The sequence below is a fragment of the Rhyacophila brunnea genome, unplaced genomic scaffold (genome assembly GCF_057557595.1).
Source record: "Rhyacophila brunnea isolate RB1 unplaced genomic scaffold, BYU_Rbru_1.0 scaffold_1, whole genome shotgun sequence".
Lineage (NCBI taxonomy): Eukaryota > Metazoa > Arthropoda > Insecta > Trichoptera > Rhyacophilidae > Rhyacophila > Rhyacophila brunnea.
In genome coordinates, this window is record NW_028232751.1 from 44,265,773 (window position 1) to 44,291,222 (window position 25,450).

A 25,450-nucleotide genomic window follows, 5' to 3' on the forward strand; every position below is an offset into this window, starting at 1 on the left:
TGAATTGAAAATATCTCCTGACATAATTTACTCTTTAAATATACATATTTTAAAATTTAAATCAAGACGTTCTGAATGACAACTTTGATTAAATTTCAACTCATAGACGCCTATAGTTTGCATCTATCGGAAAAGGTGCATTACATCAATTATTATAATGTTTATCAATACAAATAAGATCTTCAAAGTTGATTTTGTCAATGGCAACGATACCTTGTCATATATTGGAACTAGGGCATCTTGGTGAATATTGGCTATACGTGTTTCCTGGAAAGAGAAGATATTTTTAAACTCGACGGGCACACTTGACACTTACCGTGGAGCATTCTAGACTCTTAAAAGTTAAATTAACTTAGTCGATACCTACATCCTAATAATGTACCTAGATTTATATAGATCTAAAAACCGCCATGGTTATCCATCAACAATGTGGGACTGGATTTTGGATGACAATTATTAGACATCAAAGTCAAGTAAAAGTTTGCAAAAATAATTTGTTGAATTTATGTTGCCCTTTGTTATAAAAAATATATTACTAACACATGTGTATATGAAAAATATATCGACACTGGCTGCTCTTGAAGAATATGTATTTTTAGTTATTTTAATGTGGAATAAAATTTATATTGCTACAAATTATTAGTTAATTGCCTTTATACAATTAATATTATTATCATTTGATTACATCGATGAGCTTTCGCATATTGTGGGTACTTGATAAAATGTGCATATGGATAGATTTTTATTTAAAAAAATCCCATGGATACCAAAATTATTGATACTTCAGAATAACCTACCAGAGTATTCAACTAAGTAAGCATCAGGACTGGCAAAATTCTTTTTGCAGTGAGTCTACATTTTAATTCTACACTGTTTCACGTATAAATATTGATATGGTGATGTCGAAACTGCTTCAAACTCTTTTTAATTATATGTTACTTGTATTCTTTTTGTAAATGCCATTTTTCAAGAATTTTTTTAATTTCGAGAAAATTTAGCATTTTTTTCCATTATCTAGCTTATTTATTTTCCCATCTAGCATAATATATTGGTCAATTAAAATGATTGGCGACATAGTGTGTCTTAAATACATTATTTCAATAATTGTGGTATTTATATATATATAACAAATTATCATTAGTTGTAGTTTTAACCAATGATGAAGTATTAATCTGCATTCTTGCTGTATACATCCTAAAATCTTTAATCAAAACCAATTGTTCTATTTGAACAAAAAAAATGTGGTAGGGAAAGCTGTAAAATAGGTCACATTAATCAAAGCATCATTAATTTCAAAAATGTTTTTATTTGTAATGATTATCGGTCAGAAGACAATAAATACATTTCAGAAAGCGAAATACATTTTTATTACCACCTTCAACATGAAATAAGACAACACAAAATGACAATATTTTCCTCTTAGGGAATCACATAAAATTGACTAAATAATCACATTTCTATTCTTACGCTAAACTAAATATCACTCCGAAAATCACAAGTCAGACGTTATCATAACAAGAAATGATCGCACACGATCATTATTATTAATTATATATAAACCTCTTCAATAATGAGATTATTCGGGAATGTAAATATAAAATAATAATGAACCTAAATAATATTTAATTAAGTATTTATAGTTTAGTAGGAAATTTAGATACTTATGATTATTTTATTGGTGTTATCAATTACTTCATGGAACAAGTAGGTATCAAAAATTATGTAATTGCATACAAATATTTAAGTATATTAAAATTTTCAATATTTTCACGCAATGAGGAATAATAATTATAAAGTTAATTACGGTAAAACCATTACAACCTCCAATATTTTTATATAAATTCACACATTGTGATACTTTGCAAACATTTAACTAATACTTAAAAATTTGATCATTTATTCAGAGGCAAATCAGGAAAATGTAATTTGAGATACTTTTGTAATTTATCTTCCATACATAACGATTGTTGAAATAATCAATAAACTGATCGTTAATTAAAGGGGTACAAGTGACACATGGTAACTGCAATGTATGAAAAGTTATAAACATGTAAGACAAAACTGCGTTCAGGAAGTCTGAAAAACGATTACTTTAAAGTCAATTTACCTTGGTCACATATTCCCTTGGATCCCTTTAATCTTCAGTTTACTGTTGATTAAAAAAATTACTTTCTCTTAAGGCTATACTTTAGCTGAGGCATAGTCTAAAAAAATCGTGACTAGGCGATGCGCGGATTGTGCAAATGACGCGAGCCGATCGAAATATAATTTGTCATAAAAATTCAACATTATATCAGTAATAATAATAGTATATTCATTGACGACCGACGCCATCACAAAACAAATTGACGTGCTCACAGTTCGGCAGTCTGTCTCCGATTGGCGACTAGTGCGAAATTTCGTTCCACCTACTGTTGAAAATTATTTGCCATTTCACTTATGTATGCTCTTAATAAAGCCTCATAATTCTACTTAATATGTTTAATCGGTACTTCATTATTAAAGAATATGTTATTTTACCCTTCAATCAAGTAATGTACCAGTAAATTTAGTTTTAAGAATAATTGAACGCGTGTTTTATAATATGCAAGGTACTTTGATAATCCCAAATGCAACTCAGTGGTGGAATATTTTATATTTTAATTACGTGAAATTTGAAAAAATAAACGCCTGCAAAAATCATAAGCAATAAATATTAAGTCCTACAAACTTATCTAAAGAACGGTCAAAGATGGAACTACGAACTACCATATGGATGCCGTTTTGAAAACGTCATTTGAATGTCAGATTCTCTCCAGTTGCGAGTCTTGATTGGGTAGTTTTCGACTGTGGCTACCCTATCCATTCTTCAGATAAGTTTGTAGGTCTGTAACATGTATTTTTAAAAAGTGCAACATTTAATTAACATTAAAACTATCCTGTATTTCCAAACTTAAGATGATTCAATATACAAAACATTTTTAAGCCATGTTGCATGTTACACAAACAGAAATTAGACTTTCTTAAAAGGTTTGTATGTATAATAAAAATATTGCATAAGACATGCACAGAATGTGTAATGAAATCAGGACTTTACAAATAAATGCAAACAAGAATCTGGAAATAATAATCTATGACTTTCAGTTTCGCTGTATACAATCTTTACCATAAGGACATCAATCATTGTCACATTTTCTTTTTTAAAGTTTAAATTAAAATAGCGTAACTTCAAAACTATCAATTTATGTCAATCAGTGTAAGTGAAATACTCTATTTTTAGGCATTGCTATATATGAAAGTGAAGGTCACAATAACTGTAATAACAATTAAATCACATAGCAACCAACCTTATAAATAATTTCTGTGTCTCAGAATATAACCAACGTGTAGATATAGTTTTGCAAAAGAAAACATTCCATTTTTACTTCTGACAGATTTATTAAATCGTTCGTAATGAATACAGAATGTACATTGGACATGCTTTTCAAAAAAAAAAAAAAAAGATAAAATAACAATTTTATACTTGGTATAAAATTTAAACAATTAGATTTCTTTTCTTAACCTATAAATATGTGCTGTGAGCACAAACATTGTTCTTCTTCTTGATCATAAAATGTACACAAATATTTAACACTTGCCTAGTAGGTATTTACATTCATTGAAATAATACATCGTCATTGTGCCTTCAAACTGGGCTATGAGCTGTTTGAAAACTTGCAGGAGGTAGAAATCGTCACGAATTTTAATGACGCATCCTAGAATGTGTAGGTTGGTCGAGATTGACATAAAATATATGGGCGTGGTCGTCCTCCAGTGGGAGATGAAATTTGGTAGTGAAGTAATGTGGCTAAGGATGTCAATCCTTAGTTTTTACAATTATCAATACTCTCTTTCGATATATCGATCTTTTGCAATGAATCTTTACGGACAAGGATCATTTGATACCAATACCAGTATTGATAATTTTTCTTTCTACTAATGTAGTCATTTTTATTTACCAAAAAAAACGTCCCCATCGACCCAATGATGCGGTGCAGTTCAGTTCCTATTTTGATGTGTACAACATGTTATTATTTAACCGTTCAATTTATGCTGATGGCTTTTATGCAAAAAAAAAATAATTAAAATCACAGCTGGGTATGAAGGCACAATGGTGATTGATATCTTATACTTTCAGTCATTTTGGTGGATGGAGAATCCATAACGTAAAACAATTATTCATCCAAATAATCATTACATGAAACAAAAAGGTAACTTACTCTAGGTCTTGAGCAGCTAATATCTATGAGCATTTAACAAAGTGCATAGTTCGCGCAAATTGTATATCGTGGGTATTCTGTGAAAAAGCACTAAGTCAAAATTTTGCTGTTTTGACTTAATGATGAGGTAATCTTATTAAGAGTACGCTCTATAGTCTACAAAAACACACACAGTCATATCTATAAAACTGGCGAAGATAATTTATGTTATAACTCAAAAAGACATACATCAATTCAGAGAAAAGGCACTAAAGGGAAGTGCATTTGCTTCTCTCATTCTCAGGCTATGCGTGCGAAACTGCACTTAGTCATACTCAAAGGAATTTGCCTTTTATATGTATAAAACAAGTTAAGACCGTCCAAACTATCAAACTCGATTATCTCAAAACTAGTAGACGTAATGCTTATTCGCAGAATACCCACGATATATCGTTTGAAATACTTAAATTTCATACATCATTCGCGCACAGTATTATGAACAATGTAAAATATCATTGAAAATTCTATTTGCAATGTTGGCCGACATGGCTGGAGAGAGTACTCATTTTAACCCAAAGTTTATAAAATGTAGAAAATACATTTTTTCTAAGTAAGTACTTATGTTCTAGATCAGTGCTCCGCAACCTTTTCTCACCCACGTCACACCAAAGGTATTATTCTCAGAATTCCACAGCACACTACACGTAAAACAATTTATACACCAAAACATGGACCCCACATCCTGAAGGGGGACCCCAAGCTAGGATTTTTGGCGGCCCCCCCTACCTATCGCTTAGGTTAAAGACAGTGTGATGATCTAAAATAGCATTTTTAAAATGGTGTTCGAGGTAAAATTAATGGTATTGATTGTACTTTTAGTGATTTTTTTGTATTTAATAATACATCCACTTGAATTATGGATAGTTGTCGGGTTAAGAATAATTTTATTATTTGTTGAGTATTGACACAATAATAATAAATTGTATCCTACAATTTTGTAATTTGTGTTTATCTCACTTATCTGGTTGTCCTGCCACGCCGGCCCCCTCTGAGCCTGGGCCCACAGGCTTGAGCCCTGTCAGCTCGCCCCTTGTGGCGGCCATGCACCAAAATTAGGTCCTTTGGTACATTTGTAGAGATCCTTGTCTTTGAACTCCTTCTACTTTAACAGAGCACGTCAATATATTTTCATTCTGACCTTGCATTGTTTTAGTTAATACAGGTGCTCAAATATATTACCAGCCATGTACGAAAATTTGGGTATTAAGTATTGTATAATATACAAAATTATTTTTATTTTTTTTTATTGGGAGCAATGCGCAGCAGCACACCTAGCATCGTCTCACGGCACACGGGTTGCGAAGCACTGTTCTAGATAATTGCAGATATATAATATGGGATAAGTTTAAAAAATATATTTATATTGTTTTGTGAAAATGTTGCTGATGAAAATAAGTAGTTATATCCAGAACCAGCACGCTACGCTGACTATGTATCTAAATTTATTGATATTCATAATAATTGACACCGGTGACACTTACATTATGCAATAATTGTCTAGTCAAGAGAATATATTGATTTATGTCATATCTCAGCATTATCAATTCATTCAAAAAAAGTTAATACATAAGAAAAGAATTGAATTGAAGAATGTATAAAAAATGTAAATCCACACACTTGTGTTCAAAAGGTGTGTAGTCCCCGTAATCACATATTATGTATGCAAACATGGACTCTTGGCAAAAGAGACGTCCACAAACTTAGTGTAGCATTGCATAGTATGGTGAGAAGATGGCATAACGCTAACGAAAAAAATGATATAATAGAAAATGTAATAAAGTTCGCTTGAAAACTTAAATGGAAAAGGGCAGGACACATAGAACAATCGCTGGACACATCTGGTCAACCAGTGGTACCCAAAAGATAGACGGGTTGCTGTATCGACAATATAATTATGTTCTGCAGAAGTATATGCCAACGCAACGCATGGGACTGAGAGGAATGGAGTCAGCTCTGAGAACCATTTACTTCTCACAATACATATTTAATATGGAATTAACTATATTTCTCAATGTAATTTTCGGTTCTTAACTATTTAGTAGAAGCCAAAGTCAAACAAATTTTGAAAATAACTTATATACTTGATTGTTTGTTAGGTTAGGTTAGGTTATCATTATTGAATTCATGAATTTTGCCGAAATTGACTATGAAAATTGCCACTGTTACTGCCTGGCTTCCAGTAAATAGACTTGTACCCAATTTTCTTAATGGAAATTAATACAAATGTGAGCATTTATTTATTAATAAATTATGAATTTCAATAAAAATAACCAAACATAAGGTCATATACGCATACAAGAAGATATACATTGCACTAACATAATTATTTGTTAATTACATTTTAAAGGAATTTAAACATCAGACAAATTAATACTCTCTTCACCATGTACTTAAAAGAATGAATGTTTATGACTGCTGTGTATCAATATAAACTTACAGTCATCACTTTAACATGAGCTGAATTCAAATAAAATTTATTTCATTTTTCAAGTTTGAAGATCCAAGTTCAAGTTTCAAGATTTAAATTTGTAATGTGCACATGATTTGACAAAAAACAATCTTACCATAATTAGTATTATTTACAGATACATACAGTATTTATTATAGTGTGTGCATACAACTATCACATGTAGATAATAAAATATAGCACGTAATAGCAAGTTTTTTTTCGCATGTGTAGTCGAGTCTGACTGGACCTTATAAAAATATATAATTCTTTACTCCGCATTCTGTAAACCAAACCTTGATAAGGCACCACATATAATATAATTTGGTTAGTTATCTAACTCTATAATGGTCCGTCAAACCCTATCACACATAGCTTACAAATTGATAATAATATAATATGTTTTAGCAAACAAAATATTGATTTTTAAATTATCAATAGTCATTGCTTTAAAAAGCGCATACATTTAATAGTAACTAATAAGTAAGAGAAATTTAATAACTAAACACATATGACTCCAACTCAATGTAATTTATCCCTTTTTAATATTAAAATAACGTATAATTAATTGATTAGAAACGTTTAAGTAGAATGGAAATATTTAAGCATTAGTATACACAGAAAACTTATAATAATTAGCGAAATATAATAAAAAACCGCAAATACGGCATTAATTTAATATAACTTGAGCATAGAATCTCTACATAAATAGCATACTAAAATCAATTTCAAACTCTACCCTAAATACAAATGTCGCACAAGCATTAACATGATATTTGGCATAATCTTTGAACATTTGAAACTGAATTTGGTATTAAATATTAAAATAATTGACAGTAATAAATTTAATTAAATCAGCAATAATTTGTATTTCAAATAGTACCTACATTACATTTAATAATGATGTATTTTGAGATTTTGCAAAACGGATTAAAAATACACCTGTGTGCGAAAGAAATGGGAGTCTTAAATAAAAGTCAAGTTAACTACAATGTGTAATATGTGTAAATAAGAGAAAGGACAAGTCAATTCAACCACTCCGAATTTTTAAATTCCATAAATTAATGTTTCCATACAAAGCTGTTCAAAACTCAATCCTGTTCAAACTTCTCCTGAATACTAGTGATTTTAGACATACGACTTTTTTTACTTTCTTTCGCATACAGATATATAAAAGTATGAATTTTATTTTGATTGTACAAATACACCAATGCAAAAAATAATGAACAATGATATTTCTTCTGAATATACTGAAGCCAAATAACAACGTACATTGCAAAAAGGGGTTTTCACTACATTTTGAAATTGTTTATTATCATTACATTAAATAAATCTTAATAAGTATAAAAGTAAAGGATATTTTAATTACGACTATAGAAATAATGACTAAGCAAGTTTAGTAACCAAAATGTCAAATACACAAAGAGCGGGCTGAATGCATTTGCAAACAAACTTCTTACATACCTGATACAGTGGTTCACAACCCTTGACTATACTGAGTATTTGCCAATGTCCAATAAACAGCGAGAGAAAGAATGGCAGGGAAAACATAATAGAGAAGTAAACAGAAATAGTAAAAAGATGTATTCTTCATAATATATATTAGCATTATGTTAAATGCGACAATTTAAAATGATTAACAGCTTAAGGACATTCATTTTTTTGTAAGTACTGTATAATATACCAACAATTGTGTTGTAATAATTCACACAATAAATATCATATTATTCAATTTCAAAATACATTGAAAACCCATAAAATTTATATCTATGTACAATACCAGATCAGTATCCATTTAAGTGTATACATTAGTTTTATGATCAATTTTAATAATAAAACAAAACTTTGTGGGTATGTTGCCATGAAATTTTTTACTTGCCGCATGGAATAAAATATTAAATTTCTTAACTATTTCTTTTATTCAAACGAATAATTCACAAGATTTAAGAATATATCATTCTGATTATTGAACATTATATAATTTAGAAAAACACTAACTTTCGAAGAGCGCTGAGTGGTAGGTATTTAATAGCCAATAGCTTAAATATTGTCGTCATTAGTATGTCTTCCGTAGCATAATGGTTGAATGCGACGAGTTTGGGGCGTTTACCCGTTGGAAATGCTGGGTTCGATTCCCGACCGGTTGGCTTACTTTTTTCAAAAAAAAAGTTTTTTCTATTGGTTGTGATATACTCTCTCAGTTAGTGTTTTTCTAAATTATATAATGTTTACTAATTTTCTAATTTACATGTTATTCTTATTATTCTCCATATTATACTTTTTGTAGACTGTTGCATCTGTTTTTATTCAGGTTCTTCAAAATTTGCGAAAGTTAAGTCATAGTTATCGCGCCGTCTTTTGGGAGATCTGCAGGGAAGATGACTGTCAGTGGTTTTGTGTAACACGATGTGTGTGACATAGTTTTTTTTTCATTTTCTATCCCATCAGACCACATCCTCAACTTACAAAAACATAGAGAATTCTGTATGGTGCATGGAAATATTTTATGAGTTGCACGGTCGCGCAGCTGACGGGAAATTACAGTATGCATTCTACAATCCATGACCGCGATGCATGTAACATCACAAATTGCTATAATGCCATTTATCGGCAGTTTAACAGATAATGAAAAAATATAGACACTTGGTGTGTGTAAGAATCTGTATGTGGAGACTAGTGATGTCTGTCAATGTCAAATAATTCGCGACTCACAAGTATCCACGCAAACAATAAACGAAAAGGTATAGATACTTTGCAAGCATTTGCGGAATTATAGAATAAATATGTGAATATGAAAGACTAGCAGTATTAGTTTTCATACCTTTGATGTCAATTGCATAACAATTTCAAATGTTCTCAAAGAAAACACTGCATTTTTGTGATGCTTTCGTATTAATACTTGATATGACGGCCCGAGTTATGTCAATACTTAAGATTTTTGTAGCTGTCATTCTATTTGGTTGTATTATGGATATCATTCGACTATATTTCAATTTAACATTAGTCAACATTCTATGCATCTCGGGAAAAAACTTTATGTCACAATAAAATACTCTTCCTGCATATAATATATACTCACTAACTGACAATAACAGAGAACTGTCTGTCAATTGTGAATATTTACATAAGTAGAGAAGTTTATTTTAATACTGCAACATTTCACCATTTTAAATTACTTAGATCAGCGATTTTCAAACTGAGAGGCACGCCTCCCAGTTTAACACAGGTTTGCAGGTTGCAAGTACATAATTTATAAAAAACGGCCGCTAGTTATAAACTACATAAAAAACAGTGCTACAAAAGTTTATTTGCAACCTGTCTGAAGATATGGAGACTAATTGTATTATACCTCACTTCTATACTATTGTGAAGCGCTCTGGCTATCTCGTGAAAAAATGATATAAAAGGGTCAAATCATAATATCTGTATACCAGAGGTAAACTACGGTAAATCCAAAATGACAACTTCACAGGAAAGACGAATTTGTGATTTTTGGAAATTTCAACTTGTGGCATTCGTGAATGGAAAAAGATAAAATTTATCTATTTATCAAAACCTTTTTGTTTGTTTACCGCTGTAGTTCGATTATAAGCTTCATCAAAAGAATTTTATGTTTTCTTACTGTTGTTTACCTCTAATAGTTATGGAGTTACAATGACATTGTTAGCTTTTATAATAAGAGTAATATGAGTTACAGCTGTTTACCACGTATGCAGGATAAGTAATGAAGTAACAATATAACAATAACTCCATTTCACGATTTTTGGAGTTACAATATAATACCTCTGGTATACAGATATTGAAATATGAGGCAAATTTGTTTAGGAACGATAACTTTGTTGTTAAACTTGTCAATTCGATTGGAATTAAAAAAAAAAAGAGTAAATAAATCAATACAAGGACTACAATGCATTCACCATTTCAAAAGACAAAGTGATTCAATTCAATACAAAGAGAAAATTACAAAAAAATAAGATCGTCATGTTTTCACTTTCAAATGATTTGCCAGATATATTGAAGCAAACAAAAATATATTTACTGAGCGTTTGGATAGTTTGCTAATGCACTTTTCACATTATTTATTTATAAGATCTCGATTTTACAAAGTTCGCGTCCATATAGCATCCATTTGTCAATGAACGATAATGAATTTGGATTTACTACTTACTATTGAAAAGGAAAAATTGATAGAATTATCATGCGATAATTTCATTGAAACAAAAACCATAGTTCAATTTTGGTTGAATCGAAGTGAATAATATATATCAAGAAAAGCAAGGCAAGTTGTAAGTGAAGTACTGCTACCATTCGTAACATCATATTTATGCGAAACGGGATTTTCTACATTAGCTGCAATAAAATTCTAATATCGATCCCGTTTAGTAGAAAAAGAGCACTTTGTGCCAATAATTAAACACATCCATCGCATGAAAAACAAATTAATTTAAAAATGTAGAATGAATAAAGGGGAGAGGCGCCAAGATTAGATTTTTTTTTTAAATGAGGCATAGTAAAATTGTATGTTCCATCACTGTCTTTTTCTTAAATTGGGTTTAAAACTAAAATACACAATATGATATTGATTGGTTATGGGAATTATATGAATAAATGGACACATTCCAAGAAATAGAGCAAGTTAACAAATCAATAGTTTAATCAACATTAACTTATTGGACATCGAGTGCGGTTTTAATTTACCATTATTGGGAGTGTTGGGAGGATGAACCACAGCAGCTACTCTGAGATGCGACATCATCATCTACGATAACTACCCTACTGCGTCTGGGATTTTCTTTCCTTTCTGAACTTTCCACTCTGTCGATCATTTGTTTGGTGAGTTCCACAAACAGCTCCTCTATTCCTTCGTTTAATTTGGCAGACGTCTGGAAATGAAGTGCGCCAACAGACGACGCATAACTGAAAATAAAATATCCTTAATTATTATATACAGCATTATCTTAAGACATTTTAGTTTTGCATTAATCAGGGGAGAGAAATTTTAAAAAGGTTTCAGTGTCAGAAAACATTGGTCGATAAAAAATTATTTTGATAAAAAAAAATAGAAAACGACTAAGATTTTCTACAACCCATAAAATTTAACTGATTTTTAAAATTCAATTAAAATATAATTTTTTTTTATGTTTTCTTTGTCCAGTTTTGGCCAGCAATTCCACTAATTCGACACCATCAGGATATTACAGGCAGTCCTCGACATTCGTACACTCTACTTTCGTGCGATTCATTATTTCGTACATTTCTTAAAATTTAGATTTCTGTTGAATTTTTTCTAGTTTTGAGTTTGCTAGTTGATTTGTTTATGTATATATTGTAATAAACATGAGTGATAAACGGAGAAACTGCAACTTCGATACGGACAATTATAAGAAATTTAGGACTAGTGACTTCATACGATCGAGACAAAGATAGAAATAATTAGGCGTTCTGAAAACAGCGGCACATCTTTCGCTTCAAACAGCTGTTTGTACAACTTAAACCGTCTACGATATGTTCAATTTTGGAAAACAATAATTATATATAATTAAGGGATTGTGGAAATATGTCTTCAAAGATTGTTTCCAAAAGACACTGCAGTGATAGATGAAATGAGATCTTTGTCATCATGGATTGATGATCAACATCAAGCTAAGGAGCTCTTAGTTTGCATGGAGTTTCAAGAAAGTAAAGGCTGATTCGACAAATTTAAACTGAGGTATACTTTATATAATATTAAATTCACTGGAGAAGCAGATAAAGATGCTGCACATGATTTTTTCCTCCATTGCCCAAAATATTTTAAAATACACTTTATGATGTTTTTTTTTCCATTGTTCTACTTTAGTACATTCAACATTTGTACACATTTTCAGGAAACAATTATGTACAAAAGTCAAGGACCGCCTGTAGTGAAATATCTATCAGAGAAAAATATACTGCGTGCAAATTCTGATTATCAAACAAAGTTTAGGACATTGTTTTCACAATAAAATTGTAGTTTCAAAATTTTGTACTTGTAACTAGAATTTTTGTTTACTCATTTTGAGATATTATTTTGTGTAAGATTCACACTAATCTCCAAAAAAATGTTACTTTAAAGATATTGTTCATGGTGCTTAATTATAGTGTGACCAATATTGATTCCTCATTCATCACTGCATAATATGCTTGTTTGCTTTTAATTAATTGTTTGCGCAAATCACTTGAAAAGACAATATTTGTGTCTCTAGATTTCAAAATCAGCCAAGTCCATAATAGATGAATAGGAGAAAACCAGCTTTTTGTTTTCTCAAATACACAGTCACAAGGGTGAAATTTTATATTATTTCGAGTATAGAATATTTAAAATTAATAAATTCCACATTTTGATAATGCAGAAATATTAGAAAGCAGTCTTCAGCAATTCACAAAAAAGGAAAAAATACCTAAAGGCGGACTTGGCTGATTTTGAAATGTAGCGACACATTTGTCCATGAAAATTTGTGTTTATGCGTTAAAATAAAAAAATCAACAAACCTTTCTGCATCTTCAATTGTGACATTGCGATCGCTTTCTAAATCAATTTTATTACCAGCTATCATGAGGCAAATATCTGAACCAAGAATTTTCTTCAATTCTTTTACCCAGCTTTTGACCTGCAATAAAAAGAAAATATTGTTTATTCATAATTTATACAATGTGTTTATAACATGGCAGTCATCACATATAAAAATTGTTTTATGACTTGATTCAGCTCATTATGTGAGCTAAACACGTGTCGTAAACAATTTTTATATGGAGTGAATATCAAATGAACACGTTGCATAAACAATAGTAATGCGTCTCCCATTTACAATCAACAGAATTAACATTAAACAATAATTTTATTGTACACATACCTTTTGGAAAGAAGCTTTATCTGTAATGTCATATACTAGTATAGCGCCATTAGATTCACGATAATAGATGGGGCCAAGCGCATGAAAGCGCTCCTGTCCAGCAGTATCCCATATTGATAAATTCACTCGCTTTCCATAAATATTTAATTTTTTATTCAAGAACGATGCCTAAAACGAATAATTATAGTTAATTAAATTACATGTTTATGGTCTAAACAAAGAATCTTATTCAATAAAGATTCAATACTAAGCCGAATGAATATAAGTATTCAACCATTCTTAGTTGTTTTCTATGATTCACAAAATACTGAATCGGATACTGTGTATGGACTGCACACTGCAAAAGCTTAAACATCAGCTCGGGGCCAGCTACACTTGGTAAATACCGTGTTGTCATGAGAGTCCACGTGAAAACTACCACGCTTGAACATCCCACAGGACGAGCAGGTGAGTTGGTTTTACTGTGTGTGGCAAATGGAGTTTAGCATTTGATTCTTAACTTAACCAAGTGAACTTAAATAAACTAATAGTTACCTACCTACATACTTAGAGCAATAGCTTAATAATTAGAATTTGAAATAATCGATAGCAATAATAATGCATTAAATATTTCGCTGGTTTTATAATAGGTACTAAGTAATTATACATTATTAGAAAAATACAACTGACCTGTATTGTAGATATGAGTTTATCGTGAAATTTGTCCTCTATATACCTAAGAAGAAGCGACGTTTTCCCTACGCGGCCTTCACCCAGCAAGACGATTTTGAAATTAAAATTACCAGGAGCACAATTAGTCGCCATCTTACACAAAATAATAAGCTTCGGTTATTTTATTTGCCATTTACCGAAAACCATATGTCAAAATGGGTCCTACTATTGAACATACGCGAACTCAAAAACTAATGGATTGCAATATTACCAGTTATTACAATAATTTCACTGCGTATTGGTAGACAGTACAAATAACACGTTACGGATATTCTAGCATAGCTACATATTTGCCCTACACATAATATTGCAGTCAATTGAGGACCATTAATATGTGAAGAATCTAAAACTGGAAATATGGACAAACTATTTACCACTATCCACTACCAGCCTGTCACTTTTATCCATTTATTTCATATCAGCAGGGTTGCTGTTTCACAGAAATTAATTATAATAATTTATTTTAAATACTGGTAATATAATATCTTGCCCGGCAATGGTCCTACTGTACTATTAATATAGTATTTTTGTACTATAATTTTGATACGCGAACAATATACAAAAATTATATTTTTATATAGGTGCCTAGATAAGTAATAAGTACGCCAATAATATCATAATGTTTAAATTTGGTAAAAAACATTTTTGCAGTAATACTAGGTATATTTATTTATGAACCTACACTACAATAATTAAATTTGTGTGACAACGTGAGCTCAATAGGTACTTTGCTAGACTAGGTATATCTGAGAAGGGCTATAATTTACTTATAAAACTCAACCTAAAGTATATAGGTAGGTAGGTACCAAAGTACCTATTTTCTATGACCCAACCTTTGAAATGTGATAAGCCCGGAGACCGAGGTCTGCCTTTCAGACCTCACAACGTCTCAGTTAAAAGAAAAGGTATCGAGGGTGGAGAGTTTGACAAAATAACACCTCATTGTTGCTAACTGTACTAAAAAAAATAGGATTATAGGAGCATAATAATTATTATGGTCAGGGTTACTTAAAGACTACGGCAAAATACTCTTATTTATTTCATATTCGCTCTCTATATTTTTGGCGGAAATACTACAATTTTAAAATACCTACCTATGTGAAGAAAATTTTGTAACCAAATTTAATACTGTAGTTTTTGGTTTAGTTTTGGAGTTATAGTACAATGATATAATTTTGATTCTACAAAATATGTAAAATTATTAGTTATACTATAATTTTGCACAATGCATAAGCTATGCCAAAATACTATAAAGTTGAAGATTCAATGCGAATAAATTTCTGTGTGATGAATTAAAAGAATTTTAATTTATATTTTTTTAACCTCTTTGTTTGCACTTTATAATTCCACTTTGAAAAGATGGCAACACTGCTATGATTATATCCATAGATAAGTAATATTACATCTGTCAAAACAATCGGCGTTCAGTAGAAGAGATTAACATTTTTTAAATATATAAATTAAGAAAAAGTAAATCATAGTGAAATATTATTTAATTTGTTTTGGTAATTTTATAGTACTCCATATTGTCATTTTGGTTTAGGTGTTTTGAGACCGAAAATCTGACAAGACCTACTGAAAAACTACCTAAAACAACACAAGCTACTTAATTTTGAATTACAGTAGGTTTTGGTTTCGCCTTTTGTCTCAAAAGACCTCAATCACAAAAACGATATGGAGACTATAAAATTACCTTTGGTTTTTTATAGATTCACCATGAATGTAGAGTTGACTGGCTGGTCGTTAATCGTGTTAGTTCTATGTATTGCTACATTCGGACTTTATTGGTGCTTCACAGTAATATTTATATTATGGTTTTCGTCGGCTGGGTTAGTAAATAATACAATTTTATGATAATTAAAAAATGCAGAAATAAAACTTTCCATATTGTCTAGTTACATGCGAATGTAATCACTAAATTACATTCACAAATGTTTTTTTGGTGGCAGTTTAAATCTATTGAGATTGTTATACCATTCTTTTTAGCCATGTTCGATCATGAGATCATTTAAATAGGCCTCCACAGAGCTTAGTTTTTTTGACGAGAAATGGATGTTAACTACTTGGTCAACAACTACTAGTACACATTGAAATACTAAATATGTTTACTTCCAAGCAAACAGACCAATTATTTTTCTTAAGGTACATTACGAAATAACGTAAGCCCAGCAGGAGCCTTTATAAGGTGCCGTTCAACTTTGCTAAATTGTCTTCATCATCATCAACATTTAAAGACAGAAACATACTGGCTACTGTTATTCGTCTAACAATATTGTTCTGTACTGCATCTCCCATGTCCACTTTATCTTTTTTTATATGGTTTTTTTTCCTCGGTAGTCTGGAACGTATCCCCCATGTAAAAAGAGAGTTAGATGTGTTTGCCAGAGCCAAGATTCAAACTTGGAACATTATAAGCCGACAATACTCGGCCATCCTGGGCTACCACTGCTTACATTGAATAATATAGTCGTTATGGAATCGACTGAATATTTTTAATGTTAGTTTTCAATGCGAATTTTATGTTATGATAACTTTTATTGACAATAATTCAGTACAATATTTCTTGATCGTTTTTAGGTTGATAACTATGCTCTATTTATGCTTCAATGAAGCCGAATATGCCGTTTCCAAAGATGATCTATTGGATAATCCATTAGAGCAAACATCATTCGCGACTTCTTTAACCAAGGTAAATTAATAATAAGTTAATATAATTTTATGCTGTTTACCAGAGAAAATAGACATTTTGAGTTTTCATAATATTATAATAAGATCTCCATAAGAAAGGAGACACTGAAGATCTGAAAAACTATTGACCAATTAGTCTACTGCCAATTCTGCACAAGTCATAGAGCGCTACCAGGAGTAAAAAATGCCATTATATCTTGGTTTTATAGACTATGTAAAGGCGTTTGATTCCATCAAAAAATTCTCAATTATAAACGCCCTTAGTAACCAAAAAATTTCCAGACGCTACTTAACTCTTTTACTCCCAGCTGATTTAGCCTAGCATATGCGAAAACTCCCAAGCGTTTTTTGACAAAAAATCGTCGATTTAGTTTTTTTTAAATAACTAATTCTACACATGTTTTAAAAATTTGAAACTTTTTTTGTGTGTTCTCAATGGTGTATAAAGCAATAATAAGTAATAATATTGATAGTTTACATCAATAAAACAAAAGAAAAAAATAATGTATCAATATTTATTTAGAAATGAACGGGTAAAACTATGTTTGAACAACAAAACAAGTGTGACAACATTTTTTTATTTATAATTGATTTATCAAATTTTATAATATAATCTATCATTATGTAGTAACAGAAAAAAAAATAAACAAATTATTATTTATCTATGAAATAGAATTTTTATAAAGCAATCAAAAAAAATCGTATAGTGTCCAAGGTATTCAAGAATATTATTCAATTCACGAAATCGCAAGAGAATTCGATACAGTATCGATGACTAACTGATATGGAATGAAGTAATTTCAAAAAATAAGTCTCAAAGCACTAAATCATTTATAATAATATTTATATTCATGTATTTTTTCACCATCTTATCAAAAGTACAGTGGCATCCATTGTTAGTTCAAAAATTACAAACTTCATTTTGTAATGTGATATATGAATCATAAAACAACTAAAAGAAATATCAGAATTTAAAATGTGTCATAAAAATAATGTTTTATTATTTTTATGACCCTCTTTGGTCTCAAGTTCGACAGCAGAGCAATTATGACTTGTGAGTTAATAGGGTGTGACATAATTATAAATAAAGCCGACACTAAAATAAATGTTACTCACACTCAACACACAGTGAATATAATGATTCGTCTACACGAGACGAAATATGACGGGAAAAAATTTGGAATAAATCGTAAATATGGTTTCAAACTTTCGGCCGATGGATCGGCCCAGATGGAGTTTTCGCATAGGTATGGTGGGCCGAAATATCGGCCCCGTGGGAGTAAAAGGGTTAAACATATTGAACAGTATATACAGTGATGCCACACCATGCGTGAAACTCCACAAACGGTTGTGTAAATTCCCCATCAACAAAAGTATCCGGTAAGGTGATACCATCTCACCTGAACTATTCACCGCTACTCTTGAGGACTTATTCAGGAAACTTGATTGGGGGGAAAAAGGTGTTCCAATTAATGGGGAGCACCTCAGTCACCTGCGCTTTGCAGATGATATTGTTATATTCTCACAAGATCCGAAGGACCTCCAAGGTAGAATGCAAGAACTCGCGGATGTCAGTCAAACGGTCAGCCTAAAGATAAATGTCTCAAAGACAAAAGTGATGAGGAACTGCTTTTCGGACCCTCTGTGTTAATGGCTCCCAACTCAAGCAAGTCAGTAGCTACGTATATCTCAGACAGCAGGTGCCCATAGACGGAAGCATGCACGATGAAATTGCTCGCAGAACAAAGCTGGGATGGAGTGCTTTCGGATGTCTAAATAGTATCTTCAAGAATGACCTACCATTATGTCTTAAGCGTAGGGTGTTCAACCAATGTGTGCTACCCGTGCTCACGTATGGCTGCGAGACGTGGACCCTGAACACGAGAGATGTCCAAAGGCTAAGAGTCGCACAGCGAGGCATGGAGAGGTGTATGTTGGGCATCACGCGAAAGGACTGTAAGAAAAACGAATGGGTTAGGAAGTAGACAGGAGTATACGATGTAATAGATGTTGCCAAACAGCTGAAATGGAGATGGGCGCGGCACATTGCTCGTCGAAAGGACGGACGCTGGACAAATGCCGTCATCCAATGGTACCCAAGAGGCATGAAACGGCCACAGGGTTGCCCTAAAAGCCGCTGAATTGACGAACTGATAAAGTTCGGCGGAAATACGTGGCAGCGAACGACACAGGACCGAGAGAGTTGGAGGAAACTTGGGGAGGCCTTCATCCAGCAGTGGATTGACTCCGGCTGATGATGATGATAATAAGATCAATTTATGAAATATCTATTATTAGTCGTAAGAGACCAATCGGAAATTATACTCATACTCATAAGCACAACTCATGTGTGAATATTGTGAAGTTTTTGTATTTTCGCAGTTGGGACGAAAAATGGAACATTTTTAAAATTGCTCGTTCACTCAACCAATTGTGATTTTTGTGGTTAGCAATGACGTGTAACTTTGTTGATGAGGTCGTCCTTCGCTGAGACGAAATTTCAAAAATTCAGCGGAAACGAAATCAATCCATTCGATTCGTCGACAGGAGCACGGCTGTTACCGATAGTCAGCAATTGCTTAGAGAAATCTTCGGCAGATGGATCGTTTAGCAGTGCAACTCGCATGTTTGTCGTCAGCTGAAGTTTCTTCACATAGCGCCACAGAGTTTATGATTTGAGGCAAGCGTTCATTTCATCGGCAGCGGTTGATCTTGGAATGACTGGTAGTGTTTGGCGGAAATTGCCAGATAGTAGAATCATTGCGCCACCAAAACATCTTGAGTAATTGCGCAGATTTTTCATAGTTCGATTGAGTGCTGCCAATGCGTATTTGTGCGCCATTGTGCATTCATCCCAGGTGATGATTTTACTTGCTACCAAAACTTTGTGTTTCGCAATACTGATTGTCGGTGTTTCAGTCGTTTGAAGGTTTAACGGCAATTTCAACGCTGAATGAGCCGTTCGCCATCCTTCTAACAACGTGGCCGCTATCCCAGAAGAAGCAACTGCTACAGAAATTTCGGATCTCGCACAAACAGTGGCCAAAATCAATGACATGAAAAATGTCTTCCCAGTTCCACCAGGCGCATCGAGGATAAATAAGCCACCATTTCCATCATCAATTTCCTGCATTAACGTATCGTACACTTCCTTTTATTGGGGGTTCAACATAGGTACATTCGATCGAACCGATCGGTTCAATACATCTCGATCACATTCACGTTCACGTTCCATTTCTCGATTAAAAGCGTCATTCATTCCACGATGTGGCGTTGGCATTCCTAACTTGACTAACAAACTACCGCACATGAGATAACACATGTCTTCTATCAAAAGCAAAGCCTGGTTATGTATCTCCTCATTCACTTTGAGATCGGGATTCTCTGAACTGACATGAATTCGATGTAAAATGTCTTCTGACATGTCACCCTTGTACTTGTTCCACAGTTCAGGTGGATTTGATGGGAAGCATGTCGAAATAATGATGGCAAATAATGTGCGTATCTGACTTGGAGATGCAGAAACAATTTCTACAGCGATTTTCATGTCCCAATGAATATCGTTTTCAAGCAAATTGAGCTGTTGACATGCAGCACGAAATGTTGGACACACTACACCATTGACAGTTCGAAGTGATTCAAATTATGTCGGCCCACGAACATTTACCATCAACAACCGCAAGTAGAAGCATTCTTCGGATTAACTGTGTAAATGCGACCAAGAGCATCATTAGAATGCACATCCGGATGGTCAGGAACCGCATCGCCTTGTTTCCGAAGTTTAAATTTCTTCGATGAAGCGTTCCAAGTGCAGTAACGTGGCATCTCAGAGTAGAGCAACGTTCGTGTAAATGGATCGCTTTGACAAATTGAAAAGAAAATGGTCAATATTGTCGCTGGAGGTGTTACAGCACGTTGAGCAACATTCGATGCATTAAAATAAACTCGTTGACCATTCTCCAGATGCACTGTCAAATGTACAGCAGTGGGATGACGTTCATGAATGGGGAATGAGAAAAGACGCCAAATTGCTTCATTGCAGCTCACATATCGACAAACTTGATAGTGCGTGATTTCATCGTTGGTATTGGGAGTTTGAACGCCAAAAACCACAATATCGCAGCCTTTGGTGACATATTTGCAGATGTATTTGATGTACTTTACTGAATTGCAATACTCATGTATCAGAGATGGCGGTGTATACGGATTTTTTTTTTGATTTTCTTACTTTTCCAATGCGCGAGGAAGCTTCTCGAGGCCGAGACAAACAAAAAAAAAATTCATCGAAATCAGTCAATCAGTTCTATATCATCAATAGACATCATCAAAAAAGCCATTCCATACGAAATGTATAAGAAAATGAATGTTCTTCATAAATTCTTTTTCTGTGAAATTTTCCGATGTTTTAATAGTTATTCTGATATTCAGGGCAGAGACAAATCCAACAAATTAAAGATCATAAAAATCGGTCCAGCCGTTTCTGAGTTATAAAATAAATGGTGTAATTAACCTGGCTTTGTTTTATATAGATTAGATCTTCTGGCTCGCGGCATTGTAAATAACACTGGAAAATTAATCACACAATTCAAAATTACATAATGAAGCAATTATCGATACGCGCATATTCACAAATTTGATAACCTCACAAAGTGAACATTTTAGAAGGCAACTTATCGTTTGAAAATCACGATCAACATTGCTATTTGTCTACAACAAAGTCTTTCGGTATTATCTGAGGCTGAACTGAATCAACTGTCAAAAACGCCATGTTCACACTTTCTTTTGTTTGTTTGTTTCTTGTTTATTGTTTCTGTCATGTATCAGATATGGTGTTGTATACGGATTTAAATTTTTTGTGATTTTATTTTGTTTTCGTATGCGCGAGCTCCTCGTTTAAATTCATCGATATCAGTCAAAAGCCGTTCGATACTAAATGTATGAGAAAATGAATTTTCTTCATAATTTATTTTTTCCGTGATTTATCCTATGTTTTAATAGTTATTCTGCTATTCGGGGCTGAGACAAATCCAACAAATTAAAGATCGTAAAAATCGGTCCAGCCATAAAATGCTCAAGTTATAAATGGTGTAACTAACCCGACTTTCTTTTATATATACAGATAGATGTCAGCCACTTGCTCAATTTATTAGGTCCAAATTGAAAAACAATATGTGTACTTGCCAGACCCAGGATTCAAACTTGGGATCCTCGATACTATAGACCGGGGCTTAAGCCTCGCAGCCATCGTGGGTGTAACAAATATCGACTGCTTAATCTGCAAACAGCTAACTGCACGTTTGACCAAAAATGAGATTTTTAAGGCATTGTGTTATAAAACATGTTTTCTATGCTCACACAACATTTCAAACTCCTAAACCTACAAATAAATGCGTTTTTCCAAATTTCCAATATCGTAAATGAAACAACTCCGCTCTTTATATAAATTTTCTCTGTAAAAGGGAAGCTAAAATAGTGTATTAATTCAGTGCATCTTATTTGTAAAAAAAAAATTCCAACTGTATTTTGGAATTGTTAAATTCCGCTTAAAGTTTTTTCTCCTTCATGAACAATTTTCCCATATGAAGTTAGCCGGTTTGCAGATCAAGCAGTTGTTATTGAATTTTGCTAATGAGTTGTTATTATAAAGTAAGGTTATAATTTTTGAGTGTTGTGCTATCTATTAATACCGAAGATGAAGACTCACATGTCAGCTGGTGAAATTCTCCATCGGGTATTACTTCAGGTTTGGGAAGTGAGGACATCGAGGCACCTTTAGTATTGATAACACACATTTTTTATTTATAATTCTGCGCAGAACTGCAATTTATTTATACTAATTTATACAAGCATGGGCAAACATCGGTAATATAACATCATTAGTTGCAACGGAGAAGATACATTATTATTACGGGCCATTGTCGTAACACTTCTAATTTATTCGGCACTGGGGCGAATTAATTTGTTTGGGCACATTACCGGGATTAACACCAAAGCACTTTGTCGGACACACGATTCGTTTTAAGGGTGGTTATATGAATTATTATTAACACAATAACGGTAAAAGGGATTCACTGATTTATAATCTAGAAACCAGCACTGTTTTGCATTTTTGCGCTGAGAAACGGCGCATGGCCACGCCGAATGCGTAGTGCGAGGTACCTTCCGCTTTCGCCGGAGAATTTACACTGGTCTACAATTATACAAACAAAATCTAAGGGCTTGGTGAGGGGCAGAGGGGGCAGGTTACTTGAGAGATTTTTGAAAATCTCTAAACGGTAAATTTAGCTTAGGGGCGAGCGGCCATGAATACTCTTGGGTATTCACTCCTTTGTCACCGTGGGTACACGAAATTCGCCTTGTAAACATATTCGATATTTTTGGTTAGATTACTGACTTGATATGGAGTTTTGATGCGTGATTTGGGGCATACTTTGAGGGGGAGGATATATTTGATGACACTATATACAAACAATTTAATAGAGCATTTCTAGCTATACTGATTGTTTTTCTCTACAGTCTTATAATATTCAAGAAACTTCCTTAAATTGCTAAAACCAACATACCGGGATGACCATTTTTAGTACTTGTTGTATGATCCAATATCACAATATTTTTCAGGTGATGTATATTTTCAATGATAAAGAAGAAAAGAAAAACAGTGACCAAAGAATCACCGGCAGTGAAATCGTTGACACGCATCTACATGATATTTTTGGATTGCTTATGAATAGCTACATTACTCCGTGGTATACTGTCATAACACGTGATACAGAATTTGTAGATGCTATTCGGGAAACTGTTCTCTCATTATCACAAAATATATCAAATAGGTGAGTTCATAATCTGTTCAATTATGATAATTATGTATCATATTGAGATGTCCGGGGTTCCAGCGGCTAGCTCAGGTGTCCATCGAACCCCGGATTCACAAAAAAGAACGATATATTTATGTTTGTTAGGTTAAATAAAACACTAAGTCTTTCTTGTGCGGGTCTTAGCGTTATATATTTTAATATTTAGTTGGACAACGTTATTTTGTAGTCTTTTAGATATTTTTTTTTTACAATCAGTTTCGCAGGTCCGTACACGGTTTACAAAGGACGCTTACTAACTTTCTTTCTTTCTTTTTAAATTTCCCGTACCCACGCCGACCAGCGAAAAGGACTCTCGTGATTGGCCAAATTTTATTGTGTGATCCTTTTGATTTGACGAATCACGAGGACCACCTCGGCACAGGCGCGCGGAGATTTTACTGTTGCGCAATTTGAATACTTATATTTAGTCTTAAAATTATCTCTTTCATCCATCATCATTTACACTTTTTAAATTAAATTAAATTTATCTTAATTACACCTCCGCCCAATATGTGATTTTCACACACCGGACGAAGGCCTTTACTTATGAATAAAAAATTACTTACGTGGTTGAGCAAGGAATCAGATTAGATGTTTTATGAAGCCGTTTCTAGAGGTCAGGGTTACGTTTCGACTTATAGCTACTAAATGATTATTTTACACCGGGAGAAGCCCGCCTGTAACAGGGATGTATCAATATACATAATATCAGTGGCGAAGGGTGGAGGTAGTTAAAATCTGCCATAAATAGTACACACTAAACTTTGTCAGTCATACGTATTTGTTTTCATTGAAATAAGACTACAATTATTTTAAACCCTATGAAAACTAAGCCATAATAGATAATAGTCAAAAAACACTATCCCTAATCACTAATCCATCTTTAGATGAATTAGTGATCTATAGATTTAAGAAACAAAAATCGATTGCAAAAGTAGCTTGATTTGGAAGAGCACTAATGAGTAGGTATTAAAATTGACCAATAGTTAAAATTTGTCGCAATTGGTATGTCACCTCGTACATAGTGGTAATGCACGGATCAGGGCGTAAACCTGGGAGATATGGAGTTCGATTCCCCGTCGGGTTGGCATACTTTTTTTTGAAAAAAGATTTTCTATTGGTTATAATATATTCTCTCAGAAAGTGTTTTTCAAAATTATATACGTTCAATAATCAGAATGATATAATCTTAAATCTTGTGAATTATTCGTTGAATAAAAGAAATAGTTAATTCTAAAATTATGCAATTAAATCATACATAACTTTGAAAATTTAAAGATAGAATAATAGTTTTTATCTATTATAGTTTGGTTTAGGCAGGGCTTCATAAATTTAAAAAAAATATACCCAACAATATGTGTAATATGTATTCTTAATCCAACAAAATCAAATAAGTGTAAATGAAAAGTGTGCACAATTTTGTGGTATCGCCCAAAGTATACCAAAACTATTATGGTTTGGTTTATGCAGGGTTTAATTAATTTTTAAAAACTAACCAGTTCAATAAATCAAATATGTATGACTAACAAAGTTAATATGCAGTATTTATGGCGGATCTTAACAGCCTACCCCCACCCTTCGCTACTGATACATATTATAGTC

General features: G+C 32.6%; 2 protein-coding genes across 6 annotated transcripts in view; one reads left to right on the forward strand and one right to left on the reverse strand.

Moving 5' to 3' along the window:
* Positions 1-8,903: 8,903 nt before the first annotated feature.
* On the reverse strand, positions 8,904-14,726 carry Rab21 (RAS oncogene family member Rab21). Of its 2 annotated transcripts, XM_085944684.1 has the most exons (5): positions 14,265-14,726; positions 13,596-13,763; positions 13,234-13,352; positions 11,422-11,640; positions 8,904-9,090 (listed from the first exon to the last, which is right to left on the reverse strand). In XM_085944684.1, the coding sequence occupies exons 1-4, from the start codon at positions 14,397-14,399 to the stop codon at positions 11,424-11,426; spliced, it is 639 nt and encodes a 212-aa protein (XP_085800810.1). In that variant the 5' UTR covers positions 14,400-14,726; the 3' UTR covers positions 8,904-9,090; positions 11,422-11,423. The 2 variants fall into 2 exon arrangements, with proteins under 2 accessions (XP_085800810.1, XP_085800803.1); XM_085944677.1 differs by lacking the exon at positions 8,904-9,090 and having other exon boundaries at positions 9,160-11,640.
* A 971-nt stretch (positions 14,727-15,697) lies between these two features.
* The window catches only part of LOC147079824 (sorting nexin-13-like), a 38,286-nt gene continuing 28,533 nt past the window's right edge, over positions 15,698-25,450 (forward strand). For 2 of the 4 annotated variants that reach the window (XM_085944698.1, XM_085944711.1), the window contains exons 1-4: positions 15,698-15,811; positions 16,016-16,135; positions 16,884-16,995; positions 23,613-23,824. In XM_085944698.1, coding sequence (XP_085800824.1) covers positions 16,023-16,135; positions 16,884-16,995; positions 23,613-23,824 — 437 coding nt within the window. In that variant the 5' untranslated portion in view covers positions 15,698-15,811; positions 16,016-16,022. The remainder of the gene's footprint in view (positions 15,812-16,015; positions 16,136-16,883; positions 16,996-23,612; positions 23,825-25,450) is intronic. The other 2 variants (XM_085944691.1, XM_085944703.1) reach the window with 1 other exon arrangement.

Excerpts from the sequence above, each read along its gene's own strand:
- Rab21 (XM_085944684.1), bottom strand. The coding sequence starts at position 14,399 with ATGGCGACTAATTGTGCTCCTGGTAATTTTAATTTCAAAATCGTCTTG. Across the intron at positions 13,353-13,595 it reads ATAAAGCTTCTTTCCAAAAG|GTCAAAAGCTGGGTAAAAGA; the intron begins GTATGTGTACAA and ends TTTTTATTGCAG. Across the intron at positions 11,641-13,233 it reads ACAATTGAAGATGCAGAAAG|TTATGCGTCGTCTGTTGGCG; the intron begins GTTTGTTGATTT and ends TTTTATTTTCAG.